Here is a 26,690-nt window from a genome sequence, read left to right on the forward strand (position 1 = left end):
CTGCCGCGCTCACGGCCGGAGGCACCATCCCTAGGGACCCCCCCCATATCCCCCCCCACGCTGCTTTTGGGGCCGCTGCTATTCCAGGGCTCCCCAGAGCAAAGGCAGCTCATTCCCATGCATGATCCAGCGGGATGCTCACTGCATCCTTCCCTCCTCCCCCCCCCCCCCATCGCCCCAGCTCAGTACTGGTGGCACCCACTCCAACCAAGCCTTTTCCACCCCAAAATGGGTTTAACCCATTTTGGGTTAAAATCGGGTTAAATCAGGGATGGAGCGGGAGGAATTGCATCCCCCCCCCCCCCCCCCACGGGGCGCAGGGATGGGTCCCGCACCCCCCCCCCCCCCATCCCATCCCATCACTCACCCCTGGGGTGGGTTCTTGTCCAACCACCCCGCTCTGAGCGGGGCTGCCAGCGGGGGCCCCTCCATGTCCGTGCCGCTGGGGAAGGAGGGCGCTGGGTGCAGGCTGGGGCTGGGGCTGCGGACATGGGGCGGGGGGGGGGGTTTGAGCTGACAGGGGCCAGGGGGTGGGGACAGGGAGGGTGAGCCCCCCCCCGCACGCTGCGGCCTCCCCTTGTCCTTCCCCGGGGCACGGGCAGAGCAGGAGGCAGCCTCAGCAGCAGCGACGGGGGGGTACCACTGGGGGTCTTCCCGGTGGGGCCCATTGATGGGGGTCCTATAGTGGGGGTCCCATTGGTGGGACTCCATTGATGGGGTCCCTTGGTGGGGGTCTCACTGTTGGGGGCCTCTTGGTGAAGGGGGCTCCCAGACCCTCCTAGGGGTCTCTTCAGTCCATTGGTGGGGGTCTCTTTGGTGGGGTTGCCTTCTGGGGGTCCCATTGGTGGGGGTCCCCTTGGTGGGGGTCCCATTGGTTGGGGTCCCATTAATGGGGGTCCCTTTGGTGGGAGTCCCATTGGTTGGGGTCCCATTAATGGGGGTCCCATTGGTGGGGGTCCCACTGGTGGGAGTCCCATTGGTTGGGGTCCCATTAATGGAGGTCCCATTGGTGGGGGTCCCACTGGTGGGAGTCCCATTAATGGGGGCCCCATTGGTGAAGGTCCCATTAATGGGGGTCCCATTAATGGGGGTCCCAGTGGTGGGGGTCCCATTGTGGGGGTCCCATTGGTTGGGGTCCCATTAATGGGGTTCCCCTTGGTGGGAGTCCCCTGGTGGGATCCCATTGCTGGGGCTCCCATAGTGGGGGTTTCCTTGGTGGGGTCCCCCTAAGTGGGTCCCATTGGTGGGAGCCCCCCAGGTCCTGGCACAGGAGGGACCAGATTCCAGCCCTGGGAATGGGGGACAAGGGGATCCCCATGGCCACAGCCCCAACCCCGGATAGGTGCAGAGCTGCTCCCTGCTCACGCATGCACACGCGTGCTCCCCTACGTGAGCACCGCGCGTGCACACGCGTGCGCATCCCGTGAAGCCCCGACCTGTGCATGCACACACATGGAGCAGCGCTCTCTGCCTGTGCTGACACGCACACACACGCATGCACGAGCATCCCGGGCACACACATCCTTGCCTATCCATGCACACACACGTGTGCGTGCAAAGTATCTCCAGCTGTGCATGCACACGCGTACATGTATGTACAAGCACACGCACACGTATCCATTCTTCATACATGCACACACACACGTGCATGCAAAGCATGCGCACACACACACATGTACAAGCATCCCTGGCATGTGAATACCTTGCCTATAGACGCACACACACACACATGTAGACACACGTACACACATGTGAGTGCACATACATGTGTCCCCATCCCCCCCACACACACACACGTGTCCCATCCCACACACACACACGTGTTCCACCCCCACACACACACATATGTCCCATCACACACACACACATGTTCCAACACACACACGCACACACGTTCCAACACACACACACACACACACGTTCCATCACACACGTGTTCCATCACACACACACACACACATGTTCCATCCCACACACACACACGTGTTCCACCACACACACACACACATGTTCCATCACACACACACACATGTTCCATCCCACACACACACACGTGTTCCATCCCACACACACACACGTGTTCCATCACACACACACACACACACGTGTTCCATCACACACACACACACACACATGTTCCATCACACACACACACATGTCCCATCACACACACACACGTGTCCCTGCCATCCCTACCTGCCCGGCGCAGCGTCTCCCTGCTCCTCGCTGAGCTCATCCTCACTGAAGAGGCTGTTGGCGCGCAGGGCCCGCGGCGCCCCGGGCTCAGCATCCTCCTGCGGGGACACACGGGGGGGGACACCCCGATGCTCCGAGCCTGCGCTCGGGCCGGGGCAGCCCCAGCCCTGCCGCGGGGCCCAGTGGGGTGCGAGGCTGAGGGGAGGATGCAGGCAGCGGCGGGGATGCTCTGGGCCCGCTCCGGGTGCTCAGCGGGGCACGGCCCCTGCTCTGCACACGCACGGGTGCTCCCCAGCACCTCCAGAGCAGCCCAGCACCACCGCTTGTCCCTTAGGGAACGGTCACCCTGCTCCGGTGGGATGGGACAGGCTGAGAGGTGGGGCCATAGAGCTCCTGAAGGGGAGACCTGAGAGCAGCTCCAGTGCCTAAAGGGGCTGCAGGGAACCTGGAGAGGGGCTTGGGACAAGGGCCTGTAGGGCCAGGCCAAGGGGAATGGCTTGAACCTGCCCGAGGGGAGACTGAGCTGAGCTCTTAGGCAGAAGCTCTTCCCTGTGAGGGTGCTGAGGCGCTGGCACAGGGTGCCCAGAGAAGCTGTGGCTGCCCCATCCCTGGCAGTGCTCAAGGCCAGGTTGGACGCAGGGGCTTGGAGCAAGCTGCTCCAGTGGAAGGGGTCCCTGCCCGGGGCAGGGGTTGGGGCTGGAGGGGCTTTAAGCTCCCTTCATCCCAACCCATTCCATGACTCCAGGACCAACCTTCTCGGCCATCTCCCCCACGGCTCCAGTTAATTCCTCCTCTGAGGCCGAGTCCTCATAGTCCGAGTCATCTGCAGGAGCAGAGGGAAGATGCTGGGATGGAGCAAGGGGTCCTGCACCCCCTGCCCATCCCAGCCTCCACAGGGATGCGCCAGCGCTGGATGGTGCCACTTCCCCATCACTGCCCTTGGCAACCCCCGGCTCCAGGGCAACAACGGGGGTTTTATCCGGAGCCTGGAGAAGAGCTGGGAAGGGCAAAGTCCCGCTGGTGGCAATGGCACAACCCCCACGGCACCACCGGGATGGGACTTCGGCACCATCCCTGCTCTTGTGCCCCTGCCCACCCAGCATCACCCCAGTTAAACCAGGGCTGCTTCGAACATGGTGACCCCCCAGGGAAGAGCAGAGGGCTCCAGGAACTGGTGCTTCCAGAGCTCTGCTGTCCTCCAGGAGATGCTGCAGCCAAACCCCATCCCAGACCCCGCATCCCTGGAGAACCCCCATCCCCGAGGGGACGGAAGGGGGCAGAGGAGGGAGGGACCCACCAAGCAGGAGCACGGCACCCACGGGACGGGTGGCACCGGATGGGCCCATCCCAAGGGATCACCCGGGACAGGGAAAGGGCCGAGGGTCCCCCTGTACTCACCGAACTGGGGCACGAAGGGGACGGTGGCCTTGGGGGGCGGCTCCGGTGGCAGCGGCGCCGGGGGCTTGGAGCGGGGCAGGAGCAGCGGTGGGGACGGGGGGCACGGGGGCACTCCAGGGGGTCTCTCGGCGATGGGGACCCCCTCCTTGGCAGGGGGGCTATGGAGAGAGGAGCGAACGCTGCTCGGAGCAGCCCAAACCTCCCCTTCCCAACCCCGGCGCATCACGAGATGGGGCGAGAAGACCCCAACACCTCCAGCTCCCCAAGCGCCAGCAGATCCGAGCCCATGGACTGGGTCCCATTGACCTCCTATGGAAAACTTCACCTTCCTCGGGTTATCCCGGTGCTTTTCCAGCCTGGGAATAGCTTCCTGCCCCCAGCCTTCACTTCCCCATCACCGGGGCTGCGGCTCCGGTGCCTCATCTGCCCCCCCCCAAGGACACCAGAAGCCACCAAGGCCACATCGAAGGCCACATCCTGGAGCGGGTTGGATGCTCTCCTGCAGCCTAAACAGCGGCGCTGGTGCTTCCCCAGCTGGATCCGGGGTGCCCCAAGCAGGATGGGGGGGGCTGGGGGCTCCCTGCCTGCCCAGGGCCCTCCAGTGGGCTCGGAACCAGGGATCCCAGGAAGAAGATGGGATCAAGGAGCTGGGAGCTTGATGCCAAGGTGCTGGGGAGCAAGAACCCCCTTGGACATGGAACCTTGGGGCTCTCCTGGCTTGAGAGCCCCAGAGGGACCGCAGGGCCCCTCCTCGTGCCCATGGGCTGCTCCTGCCTCCTGTTCTCCACTCGCTTCCTGCTTCCCAACCGAAACCGCGGGATTTATGGAGCTGGATTTAGGGCAGGAAGTGGAGAGGAAGCTTCCTGAGGAGACACAAGGGCACGGGACCCGAGTGACCAGCTCTGAAGGCAAGGAGGGGGCTGAGGAGGCAGGCAGAGACCCACCTCGAGCCCCCCACCATGGAACCACCACGGCACGGGATGGGTTGAAGGGACCTCAAAGCGCATCCAGCCCCAAGCCCTGCCCTGGGCACGCTGGTGCTGAAGCCACCATCCCCATCCCCTACGCGCCCCACACCGGCCCCAGGGCACCCATGGCCACGTCACAGCCCAGCACCGTCAGCACCCAGCCCTGTGCTGGTCCCTGGGGTGCCATGGGGGGCCCCAGCCCCACGGCGGGTGCCTGGGAGGAGCCGTGTCCCCACCGGGAGCAGGACGGGAATGGGCAGCGCTGGCAGCCATCGCCGGGGGAACCAGCCACAGCCGTGCATCCATTCGGGAATGCTGGCCGGGAATGCGGGCACGGAGCGGCCACACAGCCCAGGCAGCGGCTGCGGGCACCCAGGGTGCAGGGACACAGGGACAGGAGGTGACAACAGAGCCCAATGGGGTCTGCGCATTGAGGGCCACGTTGGTGCTGCCCTCGTGTCCCCCCCATGGGTGCTGGGGGGGCTCCGTCACCCCTGCACCCCAAAGCCAAACCCGGGGCTCACAGGGATGTGCCTCTGCCATGAAGCCGTCACCTTCCTGGATGTCACCCACTGACCTTCTACACCCCCCCCCCCCGGGGTTCAAACCCCATCCCCACTGCTGGGGGGCTCCTCTGCACCCACAGCGTGCGCAGGGTACGGGGCAGGGCGTCCTCTCCGGCAGCATCACCCCATTACTGGGGTGTAGACACAGACACAAGCACCCAGCACTGCGACCCCACCGCGGGCTGCCCCTGGGACCCACACATCAAATCCAGCCACGGCCAGAGGGTGCTGGGGAGCTCCCGGGGTTGAACGCGGTGGCTGCGGTCACCCCATGGGAGGTGGCACCACTGGACATCCAGTGACCATCACCCCAGCATGGGCAAGCATCCCCTCCAACATGGGCAGCTATCACCTCCAGCAGGGGCAACCATCACCATCACTCCAACAGGGGCAACCATCACCTCCAACAGGGGCAACCATCACCCCAACATGGGCAACTACCACCTCCTGCAGGAGTAACCATTACCATCACCCCAACAGGGGCAACCATCACCTCAAACAGGGGCAACCATCACCTCTTACATGGGCAACCATTACCTCCAACATGGGCAACCATCACCCCAACATGGGCAACTACCACCTCCAGCAGGAGCAACCATTACCATCACCCCAATAGGGGCAACCATCACCTCAAACAGGGGCAACCATCACCTCTTACATGGGCAACCATTACCTCCAACATGGGCAACCATCACCCCAACAGGGACAACCATCACCTCAAACAAGGGCAACCATCACCTCTTACATGGACAACCATTACCTCCAACATGGGCAACCATCACCCCAAAAGCAGCAACCATCACCCCAACATGGGCAACTACCACCTCCAGCAGGAGCAACCATTACCATCACCCCAACAGGGGCAACCATCACCTCAAACAGGGGCAACCATCACCTCTTACATGGGCAACCATTACCTCCAACATGGGCAACCATCACCCCAACATGGGCAACTACCACCTCCAGCAGGAGCAACCATTACCATCACCCCAATAGGGGCAACCATCACCTCAAACAGGGGCAACCATCACCTCTTACATGGGCAACCATTACCTCCAACATGGGCAACCATCACCCCAACAGGGACAACCATCACCTCAAACAAGGGCAACCATCACCTCTTACATGGGCAACCATTACCTCCAACATGGGCAACCATCACCCCAACAGGGGCAACTACCACCTCCAGCAGGGGCAACCATCACCATCACTCCAACAGGGGCAACCATCACCTCTTACATGGACAACCATTACCTCCAACATGGGCAACCATCACCCCAACAGGGGCAACCATCACCCCAACATGGGCAACTACCACCTCCAGCAGGGGCAACCATCACCATCACTCCAACAGGGGCAACCATCACCTCCAAGAGGGGCAACCATCACCTCTTACATGGACAACCATTACTTCCAACATGGGGCAACCATCACCCCAAAAGCGGCAACCATCACCCCAACATGGGCGAGCATCCCCTCCAACAGGGGCAAGCACCACCCCACTGCTCTCTGCCCCGTTCACCCCATTCCATGGGGGGAGCTCTGTGGCACCCACCGAGGACACGTCCCTGCCCCCTTCACATGGGGCACGTCCCCGCCGCGCCCGCAGCGCCCACCCGAGACCGTGGAGTGGAGCAGGAAGGACCCAGCCCCGTGGGCCGGGTCCGTGCCGGGGGCGAGGGCGCCGGGGGCCCCATCCAGCCTCTGTCTGCGCCCCGAGGGGGCGGCGGCACCCAGGGACCTACTCCGCAGCCCCTCCTGAGCCGCCCCAGGGACGCGGCTCCTCCCTCCCACCCATGCAAGGGCAGCGATCGGGGTCGCTCCCTGTGCACCCCTCCCCGGTCCCCTCCGTGCATCCCGCACCCACCGTGGGGCTGCGGGACCCGGTACCTGCGAGAGCCCCGGGGCCCGGATGCGGCGCGGTCCGGGGATGCGGCGGGACCGGAGCTCTCGTCACCCCCCCGGCACTTCCTGCGCCACCGAAACTTCCTGCACCGGCCCCGGCCAGCGCCGGGCGGGGGCCGCTGCGGCCAGCGGGGGCCATTGGTGGCCATTGGTGGCCCCGGGGCCACTGGTACCGCTGCTGGCACCGCGGAGCTCCCGGACAGGGCAGGGCCAGCAGCGGGTCCGAGGGGGGCTCGGGGACCACCTCGGTGCAGAAGGGATGGGGACGGGCTTTGGGGAGCGATCGGAGCCGGGGGGCCGTGGGGATGGGCGTGTGCTCACCCATGGGTGCCATCCCCCCGCTATGGGACCCCCTCCCCACCCCAGCCGCACATCCCGGGGGGGTCCTTGGGGACTTTGCGGGGTCTCTCCCACCGCATCGCACCTCACACAGGGAGGATGCTCGCACCCAAAGGATCCTCTCCCCGCCTCATAATCAGACCCCCGTTCCCCCCCTCCCCAGCTCCGCAGGGCAGGGTTTTGGGGTGCAAGGTGGGGACAGCATTTTGGGGGGCTCCTTTTGCTGCAGCAGCAGCCTCGGTGCTGGAGGATGCTGCAGCGGGCGGGGGGCGCACACGAGGCAGGATGAGCCCCGACCTGCTCTCAGCTCATCCGGCCGCATCAGCTTCCCCCCCACCACCCCGAACCCCCCCCCGGCTGTGGTTCGCTGCTTGCCCGCACGGGGTGTGATGAGTTCCTCGGGCCTCAGCGCTGCTCGCGGACCTGGGGATGGGGGGGATAAAGGGAGGCCAGGAACCCCCACCCCATGATGGGGTCCCCCAAGAGGGGATGGGGCAAAGGTGGGGTGTCCCTGGGGTGACCCCAGCACACAAACAGGGACAGCGCGACACTAGAGGGCATCGCTGGGCAAGAGGAGCCACCGCTGTTTGGGTACCCCAGATATGCTGGCAGGTACCCCAAAGGGATGCGCAGGGGCGTACCCCACATGTGCTAGGGCTTGGGGTACCCCAGGAGATGTGATGGGGTCTGGGGGGGGTACCCCAGGGATATGTGCTGGAGCTGGAGGTACCCCTGGAATGATGGCTGGGGTTTGGCAGTACCCCAGGGGTATGTGATGGGGGCACCCCAGGAGATCTGTTGGGGGGTACCCGAGGGGGATGTGTTGTGGGATGGGGGGTGCCTCCCCCCGGCCAACCCCCACCATCACCCCATGCCCGCACCCAACGGTCCCCCCATCACCACAGCAGCCCCCCCCCCGGCTCCCCACACCCTTGTGTGTCAACCCCCCCCGCACCCCCTTTACCTCCTGTGGGACGCGGCCCTGGGGGGCAGCTCCGGGGGGGCCTGGCCCTTGGCTTCCAGCTGGTGGCGCTTGGCCGGCAGGGGGGGTCTCAGCGAGGCCTTCGTGGTGCCGGGCGGTGGGGAGGCCCCTCTGGGTGCTGGGGGGGCGCTGGGGGGGGGCTCGGGGCTGCCCCCCTTTAGCGATGCGGAGAACTTGACTGGGGGGCGGCAGCCGACCCTGGGCGGGATGGGCGGGGGGTGATGGGTGAGGCCCGTGCCCTGGTCCAGCTCCATCAGCGGGCAGCGGGGCTCGGGATGCTCCTGGGGATGCTCCTGGGGATGCTCCTGGGGATGCTCCTGGGGATGCTCCGGATGCTCGGGCGCCGCCGCGGGGCTCATGCGGAAAACGTGTCTCTTCATGGGCACAGGCTTCGGGGCGGAGGCCCCGGCGGGGGTCCCCTCAGCAAAGGCTTTCTGCAGCCCCAGCAGGATGCGGCGGCGGTGGCCGGGCAGGCGCACCCCGAGCTGGGTCAGGCTCTGCTCCGTCAGCGCCCGGCAGTCCCGCACCGTCCGCAGCTCCCTCCGCTGGAAGCAGCCCGCGTACTGCTCGAGGTGCAGGGCGGCCAACCAGGCGGCCACGGGCAGGGACCCCTCCTCTTCCATGGTGGGGGCCGGCGGCAGAGCCCCCGCGGTGCTCAGAGCATCCCCTGCGTGCGGCGAGGCTCAGGATGCATCAGGATCTAGGGATGGAGACAACAGGGGTCAGGATCGGTCCTGAGCTAACGTTACCCCCTGGGTTTGGAGGGGACCGAGGGGGGTGCAGGGATCTGGGAATGCTGGAAGGTCCCGGGTGAGGTGTCTAAATGTCAGCGTCATCCCCACGGAGGCTCAACAGACCACCATAAGCACCACCAGCACCAGCACTATGAGGTCCCAGTGCACTCTCCGGCCTCAACATCCCACCATGTGCAATGGCTGGGTTGGTGTGGCGTGACCATAGACCCCTCAAAGCCATGGGGTGTCCCAGCATATGCAATGGGCAGGCTGGTGTGGGGTGGCTGCACACCCCCCAACAGCCAGACCCCATGGCAAGAAGCAGCCAGCAGAATCCACTGGGAACTGTGGTGTCCCGGAGGATGCTCGGGTGATTAAGGGATAATCGATAGGGAGCGGAGATGATGGATCAGGAGCTGCAGAGCTGCTGTAGATGGGAGGCAGCTCCTGCTCTCCCTGCTCCCAGCTTTTGCCTGAGTGAGCCAGCATGGACAGAGAGACACGGACAGATGGATGGGTGCAGGAGCTGCACCTCAGAGCCTCTGTGCAGCAACAGGATGCTGAGAGGAGCCTCCATGGCAATGGGATGCTGAGAGGAGGCACTGTGGCAATGGGATGCTCTCCCCAGCCCCATCAAACCCATGGGTTGCAAAGTATCTCTCAAGCGCCAATGGAGCAGCACAAGCTTCACACTGGTCCTCAGCGGAGCTTAAACCTCCCCTCGGGCAGGTTCAAGCCATTCCCCTTGGCCTGGCCCTACAGGCCCTTGTCCCAAGCCCCTCTCCAGCTTTCCTGCAGCCCCTTTAGGCACTGGAGCTGCTCTCAGGTCTCCCCTTGAGGAGCCTTCTCGTCTCCAGGCTGGATCCCAGCTCCCAGCCCAGGGCTGCCCCCATCACCCAGCTGATTTTGGCCGTTTCAGAGCTGCTCCATAGGACCCCGAGCACTTCCTGGTGCTGCCCATGCCACCGGCCCGTGCGGGTCACGCTGCCTCTGACTCAGGCACTTCCCTCACTTGCGGTTTCAGTTGCCGCAGCCAATGGCACATCCTCTTCCTGAAATACCCCGGCTCATCCCAGCGGATTGGCCTGAAACCCACATGTCCCAAGAGCGGCACCAACCCAATCCCACGTCCCCACCGGTCCCATCAGACCCAACGAGGAGCGAGAAGTGCCTTGAAGCTGCACAAACCCAGGGATGCAGCCACATTCCAGCCCTTTCCGCCTCCCACCTCCAAACCCAACTCATGCATCGTCAAACCAGGCGAGTGACAGCGCTGGTGACATCAGTGTCACAGGACATCCAGGGCTGTCATCCCTTGGGCCGCTGCCTACAGGAGCCGTATCCTATGGCTGTGTCCCCTCCCGGGAAGAGCCATGGAGCATCCCCATTGCCTCCAGTGATGGCAACCCCAGGGCTGGGCCAAGCTCTTCACCGTCAGAAATGATCCAACGGGATCCTGCCGCGTTCCCAACTCCCGTAATGTACCATTTAGCCTCTATCCAAGAGAGGAGGAAAACCCAGGAGCAAAACCAACCTGGAGAAACGCCCTATCCCAGTTGGCTGATGGGAATGGGGGAGTCACCCCAGCCCTGCCCCGCCTCCCCCCCCCCCCCCCCCCCCCCCACGCCGCACCTTTCAACTCTCAAATCTCCCTGTGCTTATCCACCACATTCCTGCCCGGGATCAGGGAATGCCGCCAGGGTTGTTCCGTAAGAGCCTTAAGGGCTGTACGAGTGGTGTGATGAGGGGCAGGGATGCGTGGATCTGGGGGGGGGGGGGGGGGGCAAAACACACCTTGGGGTGGCAACAGACAGGGCCAGACCCCCCCCCATCCCAGTGCTCATCTCAGTGTCCCCATGCTGGGGATGGAGGACATGGGGATGGTCCCCATTGTCCCCATAGGTGGGACCAAGGGGCTGAGCTCTCGCACAGGGGTGCTGGTGGTTTGCTGGGGGGGGGGGTCACATCCACCCCGTCCTCTCCAACCCCACCCAGATGCCTTCAGCTCAGCAAAGGGATTGGGATGAGAGAGCTGAGCATCACCCTGGGCTGCTGAGCACCACCACGGCACCGGGGATGTGCTCAGCATCCCCGTGCCCACCCTTAGGGACACCCTGCACCCGGGCCCCCTTTCCAAGGTGGATTTCAACAGGGAAACAGCCGTGTCCTGCCCTCCACAGCCACCTCAGCAGGGACCCCAGCCCATGCCGGAGCTGTGCCCAGCACCACTGGGGTGAAGAACCAGCCCTGGCACCCAGCACAGCACCACGGGGCCGGGTGCTTTAGGGTCGGTTGGAGCATCAGTGTCAGGGCAGCACCAGGGGGCTCTGGAAGCCCCCAGGCTCAGGGCAGCACCGTCCCCAAGCACCATCCAGCCAAACTGGGGCCTTCCCTGCTCACCCCTCCAAGGAAACCCGTGCTGGCAGAGGGAAACCAGCACAGGAACCCAGCAGGGGCTCCACAGCCGCGCGATGGGTCCGATTCCTACCCTCATTCCTCCTCCAGCGCTGGCAAACGCTGCTCGCACCCGGAATTCCCCTTTCCCAAAGCATGGGGCTCGCTCATGGAGGAGACCCACTGGAGAGGACGAAGGGGACGGTGCCGGGGCTCACGGTGATGTGGATGCTTCCAGAGGGACCTGTGCCCACCCAAGGACCTCCCCAGCGTACCCCAGCACCCCCCCCCGGGGCAATGGGAGCTGCCGGAAGGCTGCAACGGGGCTGCGAGCCCGGGGCAGTGTTGTAATAACCGGTGCAAGCCGCGGGGCCCGGCTCCGCACCGACCGCAGCCACCGCGGGGCAGGAGGGAGCCGGGGCCGAGCGATGGGGCAGGGCTGCGGCAAGAGAGGAAAGGAGGGACGGGGAGGGGGTCCCCGGGATGCTGGGGCGGGGGGGAGCGGGCACCGGGATCGGTGTTCCCAGTGCGGAGGCAGGATGCTGGAGAGGGGCTTGGGACAAGGGATGCAGGGCCAGGCCAAGGGGAATGGCTTGAACCTGCCCGAGGGGAGACTGAGCTGAGCTCTTAGGCAGAAGCTCTTCCGTGTGAGGGTGCTGAGGCGCTGGCACAGGGTGCCCAGAGAAGCTGTGGCTGCCCCATCCCTGCAGTGCTCAAGGCCAGGTTGGACACAGGGGCTTGGAGCAAGCTGCTCCAGTGGAAGGGGTCCCTGCCCGGGGCAGGGGTTGGAACTGGAGGAGCTTTAAGGTCCCTTCATCCCAACCCATCCCAATCCCAGCCTGGCCCAGGAGCCCAGCACCCACCTGCTGGCGCTGCTGCATCCAGCCCCGGGAATCGGAGGCTCCGCATCTCTCCCAGTGAAACAGAAAACACCCAAAAGCAGAAGCAGGGCCCCGGGATCGCACCCAAACGCCTCCCACCGAAACCAGGCAGCCCCTGCGCGCCGCAGCGCAGGGCGCTCACCTCGGGAAGATGAAGCTGTTTCGCTTTCAAGTTCTCAGAGTGAAGGCACGATGCAAATAACACCCAACCCCCTGCAGCACCCAGGGAGCAAGTTACATCCTGCAGAGTCATCGGGATCCGGGGTGGAAAAGCTCCCCCAGAGCCTCCTCCTGCTGCCAGGGATCCCAATCTCAAAGGGCTTCGTGTTTAAGCAGTCACGATGGTGGCCCAGGGCTGCTGGGGCTGTTCTGCTGCTCCCACACCCTGCTCCAGCCGCGGTGCCACGGTGGGAACTGCCCGAGGGTGGATGCGCATGGAAGCGTGGGGTGGCCACGGAGGGAGGGCAGCAGGGGAGAACACTGGGAGATGAGACAGCTCCATCCCTGCCCCGGCCATGGGCAGTTCATGGGGTGCTCCATAGAGTCATGGAATGGGTTGGGATGAAGGGACCTCAAAGCTCCTCCAGCTCCAACCCCTGCCCCGGGCAGGGACCCCTTCCACTGGAGCAGCTTGCTCCAAGCCCCTGTGTCCAACCTGGCCTTGAGCACTGCCAGGGATGGGGCAGCCACAGCTTCTCTGGGCACCCTGTGCCAGCGCCTCAGCACCCTCCCAGGGAAGAGCTTCTGCCTAAGAGCTCAGCTCAGCCTCCCCTCGGGCAGGTTCAAGCCATTCCCCTTGGCCTGGCCCTACAGGCCCTTGTCCCAAGCCCCTCTCCAGGTTCCCTGCAGCCCCTTTAGGCACTGGAGCTGCTCTCAGGTCTCCCCTTCAGGAGCCTTCTCTTGTCCAGGCTGCCCCAGCCCAGCTCTCTCAGCCTGGCTCCAGGGCAGAGCTGCTCCAGCCCTCGCAGCAGCTCCTCACCCAGCACCCCAAGTCCTCCTCAGGCTGCTCCATCCATCTCCCCCATCCCGCTTCCCCCTTCTCCAACAGCCGCAGGAGGAAGGTGATGAGGATGGTGCTGAGCAGGAACATGAGGAGGCCCCAGGGCAGCAAACAGAGGGGGTTCCTCCTTCCTCCAGGGTCCTCCCCGTGCTTCCCTTCTCCCCCTGGAAGTAAAACCCAGGAAGGTGAAGCGCTCCCTGGGTTGCAGCACGAACCGCAGCTCCCGGCGCCCCCTCCTGGGGCATCACCACCAGAAACGGGGCAAAACTGGCCAGAAATGGGCAAATGCAGCAAAAAACAGGGACAAACCCAGAACTGCTGCCCCTGTCCCTGCATCCAGCCGGAGCCCCGCGGCTCCTGACACACTTCCTGCAAGGAAAATAGGTCAGGAAGCGGTCCCCGGCCCCCCCGTGCCAGCGCTTGGGACTGAACCCAACCTCCGAGGGTCCCTCAGTGCCGAGGTGGGGGGGGGGGGGCTTTGCCACCCCCTCTGACCCCCAAACCTCCTCCTCGGGCTGCGTTAGCACCCATGGGTGCCCCAGCTCGATGGGTGCAGCCTCCCATCAGCAGCAGGTTCGGGGTGTCCGGTGCCACCCCGGCCCCCCCATTGGGTGTCCTAACCCACCCCGTCAGCACCCAAAGCCCCTGGTGCGCGGGGAGACGGCGCAACATTCCCGAGGGCTGGATGGACCTGCTGGGGGGGGGGGGGGGACGGGGACTTGGGATGTGGGGCACGGAGCGGTGCAGGAATCCAATGGGATCATGAATATCCCACCCCTGCTGTCCCGGCTGCCGCGGAGCCGCTGCCATGGATGGAAAACAACCGGCAGCTCCCGGAGGAGCTGGATCCCGGCGCCGGCATCCCGGGGTATCCCGGTGGGATCACGGCACACACACACACACACCCCCCCGCAGCGCCCAGCCTGGGTGAGAGCCTCTGCTCACATTGCACCCACTGCAGCGCCCCCCCCAAGCGATGGGACCCCCCCAGGATTCCCCCCATGGCCCCGGGACGCGGCGGCAGCGACACGGAGCCAACCTCGGCATTCCCGGAGGACAAAGCGGCCGCTGTCCCGCTGCAGCCGTGACGCCGGAGGAATTCCTGAGGCCGCGGCACAGGGGCCGGGAGGAGGAGGAGGAGGAGGAAGGCGCTGGGTGCTATTGGGTGCCGCTGGGTGCTATGGGTGCCGCTGGGTGCTATGGGTGCCGCTGGCAGGGATCCCGGCGCTGTCTGCCCGTGCCCGGGGCCGTGCGGAGCCGGGTTTCCCAATGGAAAACAAACCCCGTGCCAGGGCCTCCGGGCGCTGCTCCCCCGGGATTTATCCCGGCACCGGAGCCCCGGGGTTGGCCCTCAACAATCCCCCCCCGCCGGGTGATGGAGCCCCGGTGAGCGCAGGGATACGGGATGGGGACGGGCTGCGGCAGGGAGCGGAGCGGGGATGGGGGAGCTGGGAATGAGCTGGGAAGTGCTGGGCGAGATGGGGAGTGCTGAGGGGAGCAGGGGTGTACTGGGAATGAGCTTGAGGGTACTGGGAACGAGCTGGAAAGTGCTGGGAGTGAAGCGGGATATACTGGGTAAGAGGTGGGGAGTGCAGAGATTGAGGTGGGATGTGCTGGGATCAGCTGGGGGAGAGATGGGGAGTGCTGGGTTGAACTGGGCTATACTGGAATTGAGCTGGGTTATACTGGGGGAGCTGGGATGTGGTTGGGGTGAACTGGAGTTTGCTGGGGGAAGCTGGGGCATACTGGTGTTGAGGTGGGCAGCACTGGGCTGAATCATACCATATGAAGAGGGGCCAGAGCCCCCCCCCCCCCCCCCCCGGTGTATTTGCACCCCCAGAGCCGCCGTTGCCCCCCAGTCCCAGCGAAGCCCCTGCTCCAAGCCGCTTCCATAGGGCTTGGTCCCTCTCATGGCAACGGGAGCGGGGGAATTCCCGCGGGACTTTCCCAGGGGATGCACACAAAAACCCCATTGTTGGGAGCCTCGGGGGGGTTCCCTCCCCCCACCCCATCCCCCATCCCCGGCTCCTTGGATTTGGGGTAATGCGGGGGGATGGTTTGGGGGTGAAGGGCCCCCCGCATCCCACCCTGCCACAGGGACACCGGGGAGCAGGGGATGGATCCGGCTGGACCATGGTCCCTGCAGCCCACAGAGCAGGATAGGGGGGCACAGACACCATGGGCACCCCATTGCAGCACCCCGGAACCACCCCAGCACCCCAAGCTCAGCCTCAGCAGTGGTTGAGGCCAGCTCAATGTCCAGGCTCTCACACCCCAACCTCAAGGGCTTCAGGTACCCCAAAACCTCGCAGACCCCAACCCCCACCCCTGCTTTGCACCCCAAACCCATCACCCCAGTGTGACAGATCCACCCCTGGTCCCCGCTGAGCTGCCCACAATGGGGGCGACCCACAATTGGGGGGACCCCCCCTTCAAATGGTGGCCCTTGCAAAGCCTTCTTGGGGTGCCCTCCCCACCATCCTCATCCTTGTCTTCATCACTCCCCATTGCACCCACTGCCCTGCCTCATCCCCATGGATCTGGGGGCCCTGCTTGGGGGACACTGGTTTTGGGGGACTACTGGTAACTGTTGCCCATATAGAGGTTGATGATGATGAGGGTCTTGGGGGAGGGGATGAAGGCTTTGGATTCATCCCATCTTCCCATTGGACACTGGAGAACATGGAACCATCAACAGCCCCATCTCAGCATCCCATCTGGGGTGCTCCATAGGCGCTACTGGTGTTACTGGTGCGGCCCCAGTTAGTGCTGGGGTGAATGGGCTCCCAGTGGTGGCTCTGGGGGGCATCAACCCAAGGAAACCCCCCCACTGGATCCCCATGGTCCCCAAGGGCCACGTCCCAGGGGCAGGATACAGACCCCCCCCCCCCCCTTGTCCCTTGTCCTTGTCCCAGATTCATTTGGTTTATTCCTAAATAATCAGCTCCGGATCAAGGTACAAAATCTCCGACATCCCAAATTCCCGAGCCGAGGCCGCGATTCCCAGTGCCGGAAGTGCCCACACACCGGGGGGGGGAGGGCCATGGACCCCCCCCAACATCTGGAGGTGGCAGCAGAGCCCCCTCAAGTCCCCCCAATAGGTTTTAGAGGCACCAGGACCTCCCCAGCACATCTGAGCTGGAGATGCTGGAGCCCCCCAGCACATCTGGGGGTGCCAGGAGCCCCCAACCACACCTGAAGATGCTGGGACCCCCAACAGGAGGTGCTGAGAGGCCCCCAAGTCCTGACAACATGAATGGAGGTGCCCCAAGACCCCCCCTGCCCAGAACATCTGGAGGTGCCCCAAGTCCCCCCAATAGGCTTAGAAGTACCAGGAGCCCCCCCCCCAGAACATCTGGAGATGCTGGAGCCCCCCAGCACATCTGGGGTGCCAGGAGCCCTCCCCATACCTGAAGACACTGGGGATCCCCCCAGAACACCTGAAGGTGCCCCCCGACCCCCCAAGCCCCCCCCAAAACACACCTGAAGATACTGGGACCCCCCCAGGCCCCCCATCAGGGAGGTGCTGAAAGCCCCCCACGTCCTGGCACCATGCATGGAGGTGCCCCAAGAACCCCCCAGCACATCTGGGGGTACCAGGAGCCCCCCACGTCCCCCCCTCTACCTGCATGGATGTACTGTAAGACCCCCCCACCATACTGGAGGTGCTGGGATCACCCCCAAGCCCCCCCCCACATTCTTGGACAAGCCAAGAACCCCCCTTAGCCCCCCAAGTTCCCCCCCTCCAAACACCCCCAAACCCTTGGGGGTCCACTTGGGGGGGTCCCATGGGGAGAAGGGACAGGGAGCAGAGGGAAAGGGGCTGGGGGTACCCCAAAAGCTGGGGAGCAATGGCAGGACCTCCCCTCTTCCTCTTCCCACCCCCCCCAAGGGCACGAGCTGAAGAGCACTTTGGGTTGGGCAATGATGGGGATGAGGATGATGGTTGTGAATGGACCGGGGACCCCCCAACACCCACACCCAATGTGGGGGGCACCCACCATGGTCCCCCCCAAAGCATTGGGTCATGTTCATGATGTGCACGAGGGACACGACCTGTGATGGATGGGGGGGCACATGGACCATAGAGCCCCCATAGTGGGGGACACAGGGACCATAGAGCCCCATAAGGTGATGGGGACACATGGACCATAGAGCCCCATAAGGTGATGGGGACACACGGACCATAGAGCCCCATAAGGTGATGGGGACACACGGACCATAGACCCCCATAAGGTGATGGGGACACACGGACCATAGACCCCCATAAGGTGATGGGGACACACGGACCATAGAGCCCCATAAGGTGATGGGGACACACGGACCATAGAGCCCCATAAGGTGATGGGGACACACGGACCATAGAGCCCCATGGTGGGGGACACATGGACCATAGAGCCCCATAAGGTGATAGGGACACATGGACCATAGAGCCCCACGGGGACAGTGGGACACGGACGGCCCATGGCCCCCATAGGGGTGCAGGGGCTCAGTTGAGGCTGTCCTCGTCGCTGGCCTCGCCGCGCTCCTCCCTGCCCTCCGGGAGGGAGCTCTCGTCGATGTTCTCCAGGGAATCCGCGTGCTGGAGCGAGAGCTCGGACAGCGCCAGCGCTGGGAGCCGGCTCTGCTCCGGGAAGAGCCAGGGCTTGAAGTGCGGCTCGTGCCGCTGCTTCCACTCGGGGTACTTCAGGCACGCCTTGTACATCTTCCGCATGGCCTGTGGGAGCGGGAGGGACTGCATCTCATCCCATCCCCATTCCCATCCCATCCCCATCCCATCCCATCCCCATCCCCATTCCCATCCCATCCCCATCCCATCCCATCCCCATCCCCATCCCCATCCCATCCCCATCCCATCCCATCTCCATCCCCATCCTCATCCCCATCCCATCCCCATCCCCATCCCATCCCATCCCCATCCCATCCCCATCCCCACCCCCATCCCATCCCCATCCCCATCCCATCCCATCCCCATCCCATCCCCATCCCCACCCCCATCCCATCCCCATCCCCATCCCATCCCATCCCCATCCCATCCCCATCCCCACCCCCATCCCATCCCCATCCCCATCCCATCCCATCCCCATCCCCATCCCATCCCCATCCCCATCCCATCCACATCCCATCCCCATCCCCATCCCATCCCCATTCCCATCCCAATCCCCATTCCCATCCCATCCCCATCCCCATTCCCATCCCATCCCCATCCCATCCCATCCCCATTCCCATCCCATCCCCATCCCATCCTCATCCCCATCCCATCCTCATCCCCATCCCCATCCCATCCCCATCCCATCCCATCCCATCCCATCCCCATCCCCGTCCCATCCCATCCCCGTCCCATCCCCATCGCATCCTCATCCCCATCCTCATCCCATCCCCATCCTCATCCCATCCCCATCTCCATCCCATCCCCAATCCATCCCCATCTCTTCCCTATCCCCATCCAATTCCCATCCCCATCGCCATCCCATCGCCATCCCATCCACAATCCATCCCCATCCCATCCCCAATCCATCCCCATCCCATCGCCATCCCATCCCCATCCCATCCCCATCCCCGTCCCATCCCATCCCCATCCCATCCCATCCCCAATCCATCCCCATCCCATCCCCAATCCATCCCCATCCCATCGCCATCCCATCCCCATCCCCATCCTCATCCCATCCCCATCCCCATCCCATCCCCAATCCATCCCCATCCCAAAGGCTTCCCGCACTCACCTTGGGAGCCAGGAACTGTGAGGATTTGTTCACCACCCACTTGGGAAGGGAACCTGGGGGAAGAGGAGACACATTGGGGCTGGTCCCTGCTTGGGGACATCTTGTGGCGAGGGGACCGGGTGATCCAGTGATGCTCAGCCAGGAGAAGCAGGATTCAACCCGAATTCCCATTGAAGCTTCTTGCTACTTCCCAAAAAAGCCATTTCAGCATCTTGGCCACCCCAAAAACAGACATTTCAAGAGAATGGGCCCAAAATGTTCCCTCCTGGTGTCAGTGCTCCGGTTGTATCCTGAGATGATCCCACTGCTGCCTGCTGGAGTACACCTGAAGCCCACCCACCCTCCTAGCTCTAGGAAACACCTGCATCCATCCATCCCACTGCACTGATCCCATCATCAACCCTGGAAACACCCAGCTCCATGCATCCCACTGTGTTGATCCCATCATCAACCTTGGAAGCACCCAGATCCATGCATCCCGCTGTGTTTATCCCATCATCAACCCTGGAAACACCCAGATCCATGAATCCCACTGTGTTTGATCCCATCATCAACCTTGGAAGCACCCAGATCCATGCATCCCGCTGTGTTGATCCCATCATCAACCCTGGAAACACCCAGATCCATGAATCCCACTGTGTTGATCCCATCATCAACCCTGGAAGCACCCAGATCCATGCATCCCGCTGTGTTGATCCCATCATCAATCCTGGAAACACCCAGCTCCATCCATCCCACCGCGCTGATCCCATGGTTCTGTGATCCACCTCAGCTGATCCATCAGGACCACCCCTAACCAGAGGGTCTGTCCCCAAGGCTGGCCTGAGCCCCCCAGGGTGCTGGGCAGGGGGTGAGGGTCCCCCCTTTACCTTTGGGGTCCACCTGCGCCAGGTAGGTGATGGTGCAGCTCTTGGCCCCCGTCCCCTCGATCAAGTATCCCGTCTGGATGGAGACGGCTCGGACCATGTCCTTCCGCGGGGGGTACTTCTGCAGGGGGACACCAAGGGACACGGGGTGGGTTCAGGCATCCCCCATCCACCACCCCAGTGCAGGCAGCACCCATGGGACCCCCTCAGCGCACTCACAGGGTGCTTGACGGAGTAGTTCATGATGATGTAGTCGTTGCCCATGGGCAGCCAGGAGCGCAGCGTGATGACATCCCGGTTCTTGAGGGGCTTGGGGCACTTCCCTATGGACAACAATGGGGGGAGACCCCTCCCGGCATGAGCAAACCCCCAGATCCCACCCTGAATGGTGCCAGGTTCCCCCAAGCACCGTGGGCACCACCATCCCCATGGCTGACGGAGCCTCCATCCCCACGGGACCCCCGGCCGTGCTCACAGGCGTAGTAGCCCACGTCGGAGTTGACGGTGAGCTTGCCGATGTCGAAGGTCTCGATGACGTTGGTGTCCCACTTCTTGCGGTACTCGATGTCGTGCAGCACGTCATAGAGCGTCTCTGCCGGCACGTCCCGGCACTCCATCCTGCACTGCAGCACGCCACAAGCGGGTGGCCATGGGGATGAGGTGGAGACACCCGCATCCATCCATCCCACTGCACTGATCCCATCATCAGCACTGGAGACACCTGCATCCATCCATCCCACTGCACTGATCCCACCATCAACACTGGAGACACCCACATCCATCCATCCCACTGCACTGACCCCATCATCAACACAGGAGACACCCACATACATCCATCCATCCCACTGCACTGACCCCATCAACACTGGAGATACCCGCATCCATCCATCCCACTGCACTGACCCCATCATCAACACTGGAGACACCCGCATCCATCCATCCCACTGCACTGATCCCACCATCAACACTGGAGACACCTGCATCCATCCATCCCACTGCACTGATCCCATCATCAGCACTGGAAACACCCGCATCCATCCATCCCACTGCACTGATCCCACCATCAACACTGGAGACACCCGCATCCATCCATCCCACCGCACTGATCCCATCATCAGCACTGGAAACACCCGCATCCATCCATCCCACTGCACTGACCCCATCAGCACTGGAGACACCCACATCCATCCATCCCACTGCACTGATCCCATCATCAGCACTGGAGACACCTGCATCCATCCATCCCACTGCACTGACCCCATCAACACTGGAAACACCCGCATCCATCCATCCCACTGCACTGACCCCATCAGCACTGGAGACACCCACATCCATCCACCCCACTGCACTGATCCCACCATCAACACTGGAGACACCCGCATCCATCCATCCCACCGCACTGATCCCATCATCAGCACTGGAAACACCCGCATCCATCCATCCCACTGCACTGATCCCACCATCAACACTGGAGACACCCGCATCCATCCATCCCACCGCACTGATCCCATCATCAGCACTGGAAACACCCGCATCCATCCATCCCACTGCACTGACCCCATCAGCACTGGAGACACCCGCATCCATCCATCCCACTGCACTGATCCCATCATCAGCACTGGAGACACCTGCATCCATCCATCCCACTGCACTGACCCCATCAGCACTGGAGACACCCGCATCCATCCATCCCACTGCACTGATCCCATCATCAGCACTGGAGACACCTGCATCCATCCATCCCACTGCACTGACCCCATCAACACTGGAAACACCCGCATCCATCCATCCCACTGCACTGACCCCATCATCAGCACTGGAGACACCCGCATCCATCCATCCCACTGCACTGACCCCATCAACACTGGAGACACCCGCATCCATCCATCCCACTGCACTGACCCCATCAGCACTGGAGACACCCACATCCATCCATCCCACCGCACTGATCCCATCATCAGCACTGGAGACACCCACATCCATCCATCCCACTGCACTGACCCCATCAGCACTGGAAACACGCACTTGAGTGGGAAGGTGACCATGGGGACACCCAAGGACTGACAACAGTGGGGACCCCAGGTGGAAGGGTGGCCATGTGGGTCCCCAAGGAGGGCAGCCATGGATGGGGACACCCAGATGGGTCAATGGCCACAGAGAGCCCTAAGAAGGAGGAGGCCATGGACCCCCCAGTGGGGGTCTCCTCTCCCAGTGCAGGAGCTGGACCCCAACCAGCTCAGCCCAGTCAGGCCCAGCCCGGCGCTGGAACACGAGGAGAAAGGAGGAGCCCAGCCCCATCCTGCACCCACACGGGCCCGAGCTGGGAACCGGCATCAGCCCCACCGAACGCCACCAGCTCCAGCTCGCCCCAAGGGGGGCCCCGCACCCTCCTGCACCCCGGAGCTGGGGCGGCTGCTGGGGCTGCATTAGGGTGAGGGAGCTGGAGCCTGGCCCCAACCCCACGGAGCCCCTCTAAAACCCCATGGAGCCCCTCTAAAACCCCATCGAGCCCCTCTAAAACCCCATGGAGCCCATCTCCAACCCCATCGAGCCCCTCTAAAACCCCATGGAGCCCATCTCCAACCCCATCGAGCCCCTCTAAAACCCCATGGAGCCCATCTCCAACCCCATGGAGCCCCTCTAAAACCCCATGCAGCCCATCTCCAACCCCACGGAGCCCCTCTAAAACCCCATGGAGCCCATCTCCAACCCCATCGAGCCCCTCTAAAACCCCATGGAGCCCATCTCCAACCTCTCCAACCCCATGGAGCTCCCCTCCAACCCCATGGAGCCCCTCTCCAGCGCCATGGAGCCCCTCTCCAACCCCATTGAGCCCATTTCCAACCCCATGGAGCCCATTTCCAACCCCATCGAGCCCATTTCCAGCCCCATGGAGCCCCTCTCCAGCCCCATGGAGCCCCTCTCTACCCCAATGGAGCCCCTCTCCAACCCCATCGAGCCCATTTCCAACCCCATGGAGCCCCTCTCCAGCCCCATGGAGCCCCTCTCCAGCCCCATGGAGCCCCTCTCCCACCCCCATTTCCCACCTCCTGCACCTCCGTCCCCCCCTCCATCAGCCACCATCCCATCCAGGGACAGCCGCTCACGTCGGTGCCCCCCCAGCTCCCACCCACTCGGGCCGGGCTGGATGCGGGAGCTCCGGACGTGGAATGTCACCGGGAGCGGGGACGGAGCCGCCCGGAGCAGGGCCGCAGCCCTGGGTCAATATTGACTCTATGGGGCGAGGAGGAGGAGGAGGAGGAAGGCGACGCACGGTGCCACCGGCTCTGCCCCAGGCGAGAGGTGCCCACGGCCTCCCCACGCTGTCCCCTCCATGCCCGGAGCAGGACCCGCGGCCATGGGCGCAGCCACGGGGCTCATTAAGCTCATTGCAGAGAAGGCCCGTGTTCGTTAGCGACCATCGCAAGGCCCGCAAGGGACAAGCAGGGAGCCGGGAACAGCTCCAACCCCATCCCATGGGATGGCTCCTTCCCGAGGAGCCCCTTCCCCAGGGCAGCATCTCCCTGCATCCACCAGGACGGGATGGGGGGGGTCCCAAATGCCGCATCCCATGTCCCCGGGATGAATCACAACCTTGTTTCCAGCCTCCTGGAAAACAGGTTAGACCGGAGCCGCATTCCTGATGGGAAAAGAGGAGATGCCAAAGAGGGGTGGGAGCTGTGGGGGGGAACCCCCCCTGCCCCGGACTTGTACACCACCACGTTCATCCATGAAATCCAGCCGGAGCATCCCACCCTGGAGCCTGGCTGTGCCCCCAGACCCTGATACCCGCCCAGCGCCACTGCACACACACACAGCATCCATGCGGGAACATCCAGCAGGATCTTCCCAAGCAGGATCCGGGCAGGAAGGTGCTGGGAGTACCGGGATGGGCAGGGAAGGACGTGGGGATGGGTGAGGGACGGTGCCAGGTACAAACTGCCCGCATTGGGAACGTGCCGGACCAGGACATCCTGGTGCACACCTTGGGATGGCTCCCAGCCACGCCGGAGGACGTGGCACAACCGGATTGTCGGGATGGGCAGGGAACAGGCAGGGGACGGGCAGGGGACAGGCAGGGGACGGGCAGGGGACAGGCAGGGGACAGGCAGGGGACGGGCAGGGGACAGGCAGGGGACAGGCAGGGGACGGGCAGGGGACAGGCAGGGGACCCCCAGTGCCTCCCTGCACACACAGCAGCCCCCCAACCCCACCAGAGCCGCTTTGGGATGCAGGAACACCCCAAAAGCCATCAGCAGAGTTGGGGGGCTCAGCGTGGGCACCGGGATGTGCTGCCCCACGGAGCCAGCCCCAGCGCTGCCTGCCCATGGTGACACCACGGGGGTGGGCGCTCGGTGCCCCCCCCCCCCCATGTCCCAAAACCTCCTCGCTGGGGCTCACTGTGACAGCACCGACGGCCATCGCCACCCCTTGTCCCCAAGCACCCCTCCAGGCTCTGCCACGCCAGCGCTGGGAGCCAACAGAGGCCATTCCCGGCGGGATTCCCGGTAGGAACCGGGACCGACCGGCGCCACCGCGGCAGGGACAGGTCCTGCAGGGCCGCCGGTGCCACGTCTGTGTTTGGTGGCTGCGGAACCGATGCCACCCCATGGCACGGGGCAAGGGCCCACAGGGCCCACAAGGACCCCGCAGCTCCTGCATGCAGCGAGCACTGGGGGGGTCCCCGTCACCCCCCTGCAACTCCCTGGTCCCCACTTGTGCCAGCTCTGCCCTGGGACACCCCTGCGGTCCCTGTTTGCAATGGGTGACGGCTCAGCCAGGTCCCTGCTCGCCCCGGGGGCTGCATCGCTTGGGGGTCCCCAACTTGCCCCAGGGTCCCCACTAACCCCTGGGGTCCCCACTTGCCACAGGGTCCCTGCTTGCACCCAGTTCCTGCTCACCCCATGGGGCTGCATCACCCCCATGGTCCACGCTTCCTTTGGGGTCCCCCCTTGCCCCACAGTGCTGCATCACTTGAGGGCCCCCACTTGCTGTAGGGACCCCACTGTAGGGTCCCCACTTGCTGTGGAGCCCCTGCTCACCCCAGGGCGCTGCATCACCCCCAAGTCCCCACTCGCTTTGGGGTCCCTGCTCACCCCAGGACGCTGCATCACCCCCAAGTCCCCACTCGCTTTGGGGTCCCTGCTCACCCCAGGGTGCTGCATCACCCCCTAACCTCCACTCACTTTGAGTCCCCCCTTGCTTCAGGTTGCTGCATCACCCCCAAGTCCCAACTTACTGTGGGGTCCCCCCTCACCTCAGGGTGCTGGATCCCTTGAGGGTCCCCACTCGCTTTGGGGTCCCCCCTCACCCCAGGGTGCTCCATCACCCCCCAGGTCCCATTCCCTGCGTGGTCCCCCATTACCCCTGGGTGCAGCAGCATCACCCCAGGTCCCCACTTCCCTCCAGCCCCCCCCCCCCCCGGGCATCCCCCCTCGTTCCCCCCGCCCCGAGGCCCCCGCTCCGGGGCTGCCCCCGGTGCCGGATCCCGATCCCGATCCCGATCCCGATCCCGGGCGCTCACCTTGATCTTGTGGAGGTCGCGCTCGGGCTCGCGAAGCTGCACCCACACCGCCACCCCCCCCTTGCTGTAGGTGAGGCTCCAGCCGCGCTCGGACTCGCACAGCGCCCGGAACGCGCCGAAGTCGCGGTCGTCGGGGATCTGGACGCTGTCGCGACCCGACATGGTCCGGTCCGCTCCGGTCAGCTCCGGTCCGCTCCGGTCCCAACGGCCCCCCCCGCCCTGTGGCCGGTGCCGCGATCGCGGCGGCCCCTACGGCGGCGGCGGCATCCCCGGTGCGCGGTGCGCGATGGGCAGGGGCGGGACCGGGAGCGCGGGGCGGGGCGGGGCGGGGCGGGGCGGGGAGGGACCGGGACCGGGGGGGGGGGCGGGGAGGGCACCGGGAGCACTGGGGGGGGGGGGGGGCGGGGAGGGCAGCGGGGCGCGCGCACAGATGTGCGCAGCTGTTGCACGGGCACCCGCGGTGCGCGCGCAAACACGCGTGTTCATACATGTACGCGTACGTACGAGGGCGCGCGCGTGGCCGCGGGCGTCACATGGGGGGCGCTCATAGACACGGGCGCGCGCAGCGGCACATGCGTGACCGCACGGACACACGGGCTCACGCGCGCAGGTGTGCACACAGGGGCGTGGCCGCGGACGCACACGTATGTGCATTCGTACATACATGCATGCGCAGAGGCAGGGACATGCGTGCGCACACATGTGCGCTAATACCTGCATGCACACAGAGACATGTACGTGAATGCACACATGTGCGCTAATACCTGCATGCACACAGAGACATGTACGTGAATGCACACATGTGCGCTAATACCTGCATGCACACAGAGACATGTACATGCATGCACACACGTGCACTACTAATACAGGCATGCACACAGAGGCATGTACATGCAAGCACACACGTGCACTAATACAGGCATGCACACACACGTGCACTAATACAGGCATGCACACAGAGGCATGTACATGAACGCACACACGTGCACTAATACAAGCATGCACACAGAGGCATGTACATCAATGCACACGCATGTGCACTAATACAGGCATGCACACAGAGGCATGTACATGCAAGCACACACGTGCACTAATACCTGCATGCACACAGAGGCATGTACATGCATGCGCACATATGTGCACTAATACAGGCATGCACACACAGAGTCATGCACATGCATGTACAAACATGCACTAATACAGGTATGCACTCA

The 26,690-nt window shown here is 64.0% G+C and overlaps 2 protein-coding genes across 5 annotated transcripts in view; both read right to left on the minus strand.

The window, feature by feature from the left end:
- ARAP1 (ArfGAP with RhoGAP domain, ankyrin repeat and PH domain 1) overlaps window positions 1-14,608 on the minus strand; it is a 39,943-nt gene extending 25,335 nt beyond the window's left edge. For 2 of the 4 annotated variants that reach the window (XM_065678975.1, XM_065678973.1), the window contains exons 1-6: window positions 12,346-12,463; window positions 8,337-9,054; window positions 3,595-3,752; window positions 2,949-3,019; window positions 2,197-2,294; window positions 368-481 (exon numbers count right to left, since the gene is read on the minus strand). In XM_065678975.1, coding sequence (XP_065535047.1) covers window positions 368-481; window positions 2,197-2,294; window positions 2,949-3,019; window positions 3,595-3,752; window positions 8,337-8,977 — 1,082 coding nt within the window. In that variant the 5' untranslated portion in view covers window positions 8,978-9,054; window positions 12,346-12,463. Of the gene's footprint in view, window positions 1-367; window positions 482-2,196; window positions 2,295-2,948; window positions 3,020-3,594; window positions 3,753-7,018; window positions 7,198-8,336; window positions 9,055-12,345; window positions 12,464-14,402 lie in introns of those variants that run through there. The other 2 variants (XM_065678974.1, XM_065678976.1) reach the window with 2 other exon arrangements.
- Window positions 14,609-17,104: 2,496 nt separating this feature from the next.
- STARD10 (StAR related lipid transfer domain containing 10) lies at window positions 17,105-25,777 on the minus strand. Its single transcript, XM_065678977.1, has 6 exons — window positions 25,477-25,777; window positions 20,428-20,575; window positions 20,172-20,275; window positions 19,956-20,073; window positions 19,087-19,139; window positions 17,105-18,080 (listed from the first exon to the last, which is right to left on the minus strand). The coding sequence occupies exons 1-6, from the start codon at window positions 25,636-25,638 to the stop codon at window positions 17,853-17,855; spliced, it is 813 nt and encodes a 270-aa protein (XP_065535049.1). The 5' UTR covers window positions 25,639-25,777; the 3' UTR covers window positions 17,105-17,852.
- Window positions 25,778-26,690: the final 913 nt, after the last annotated feature.

Source organism: Lathamus discolor, chromosome 4 (genome assembly GCF_037157495.1).
Source record: "Lathamus discolor isolate bLatDis1 chromosome 4, bLatDis1.hap1, whole genome shotgun sequence".
Lineage (NCBI taxonomy): Eukaryota > Metazoa > Chordata > Aves > Psittaciformes > Psittacidae > Lathamus > Lathamus discolor.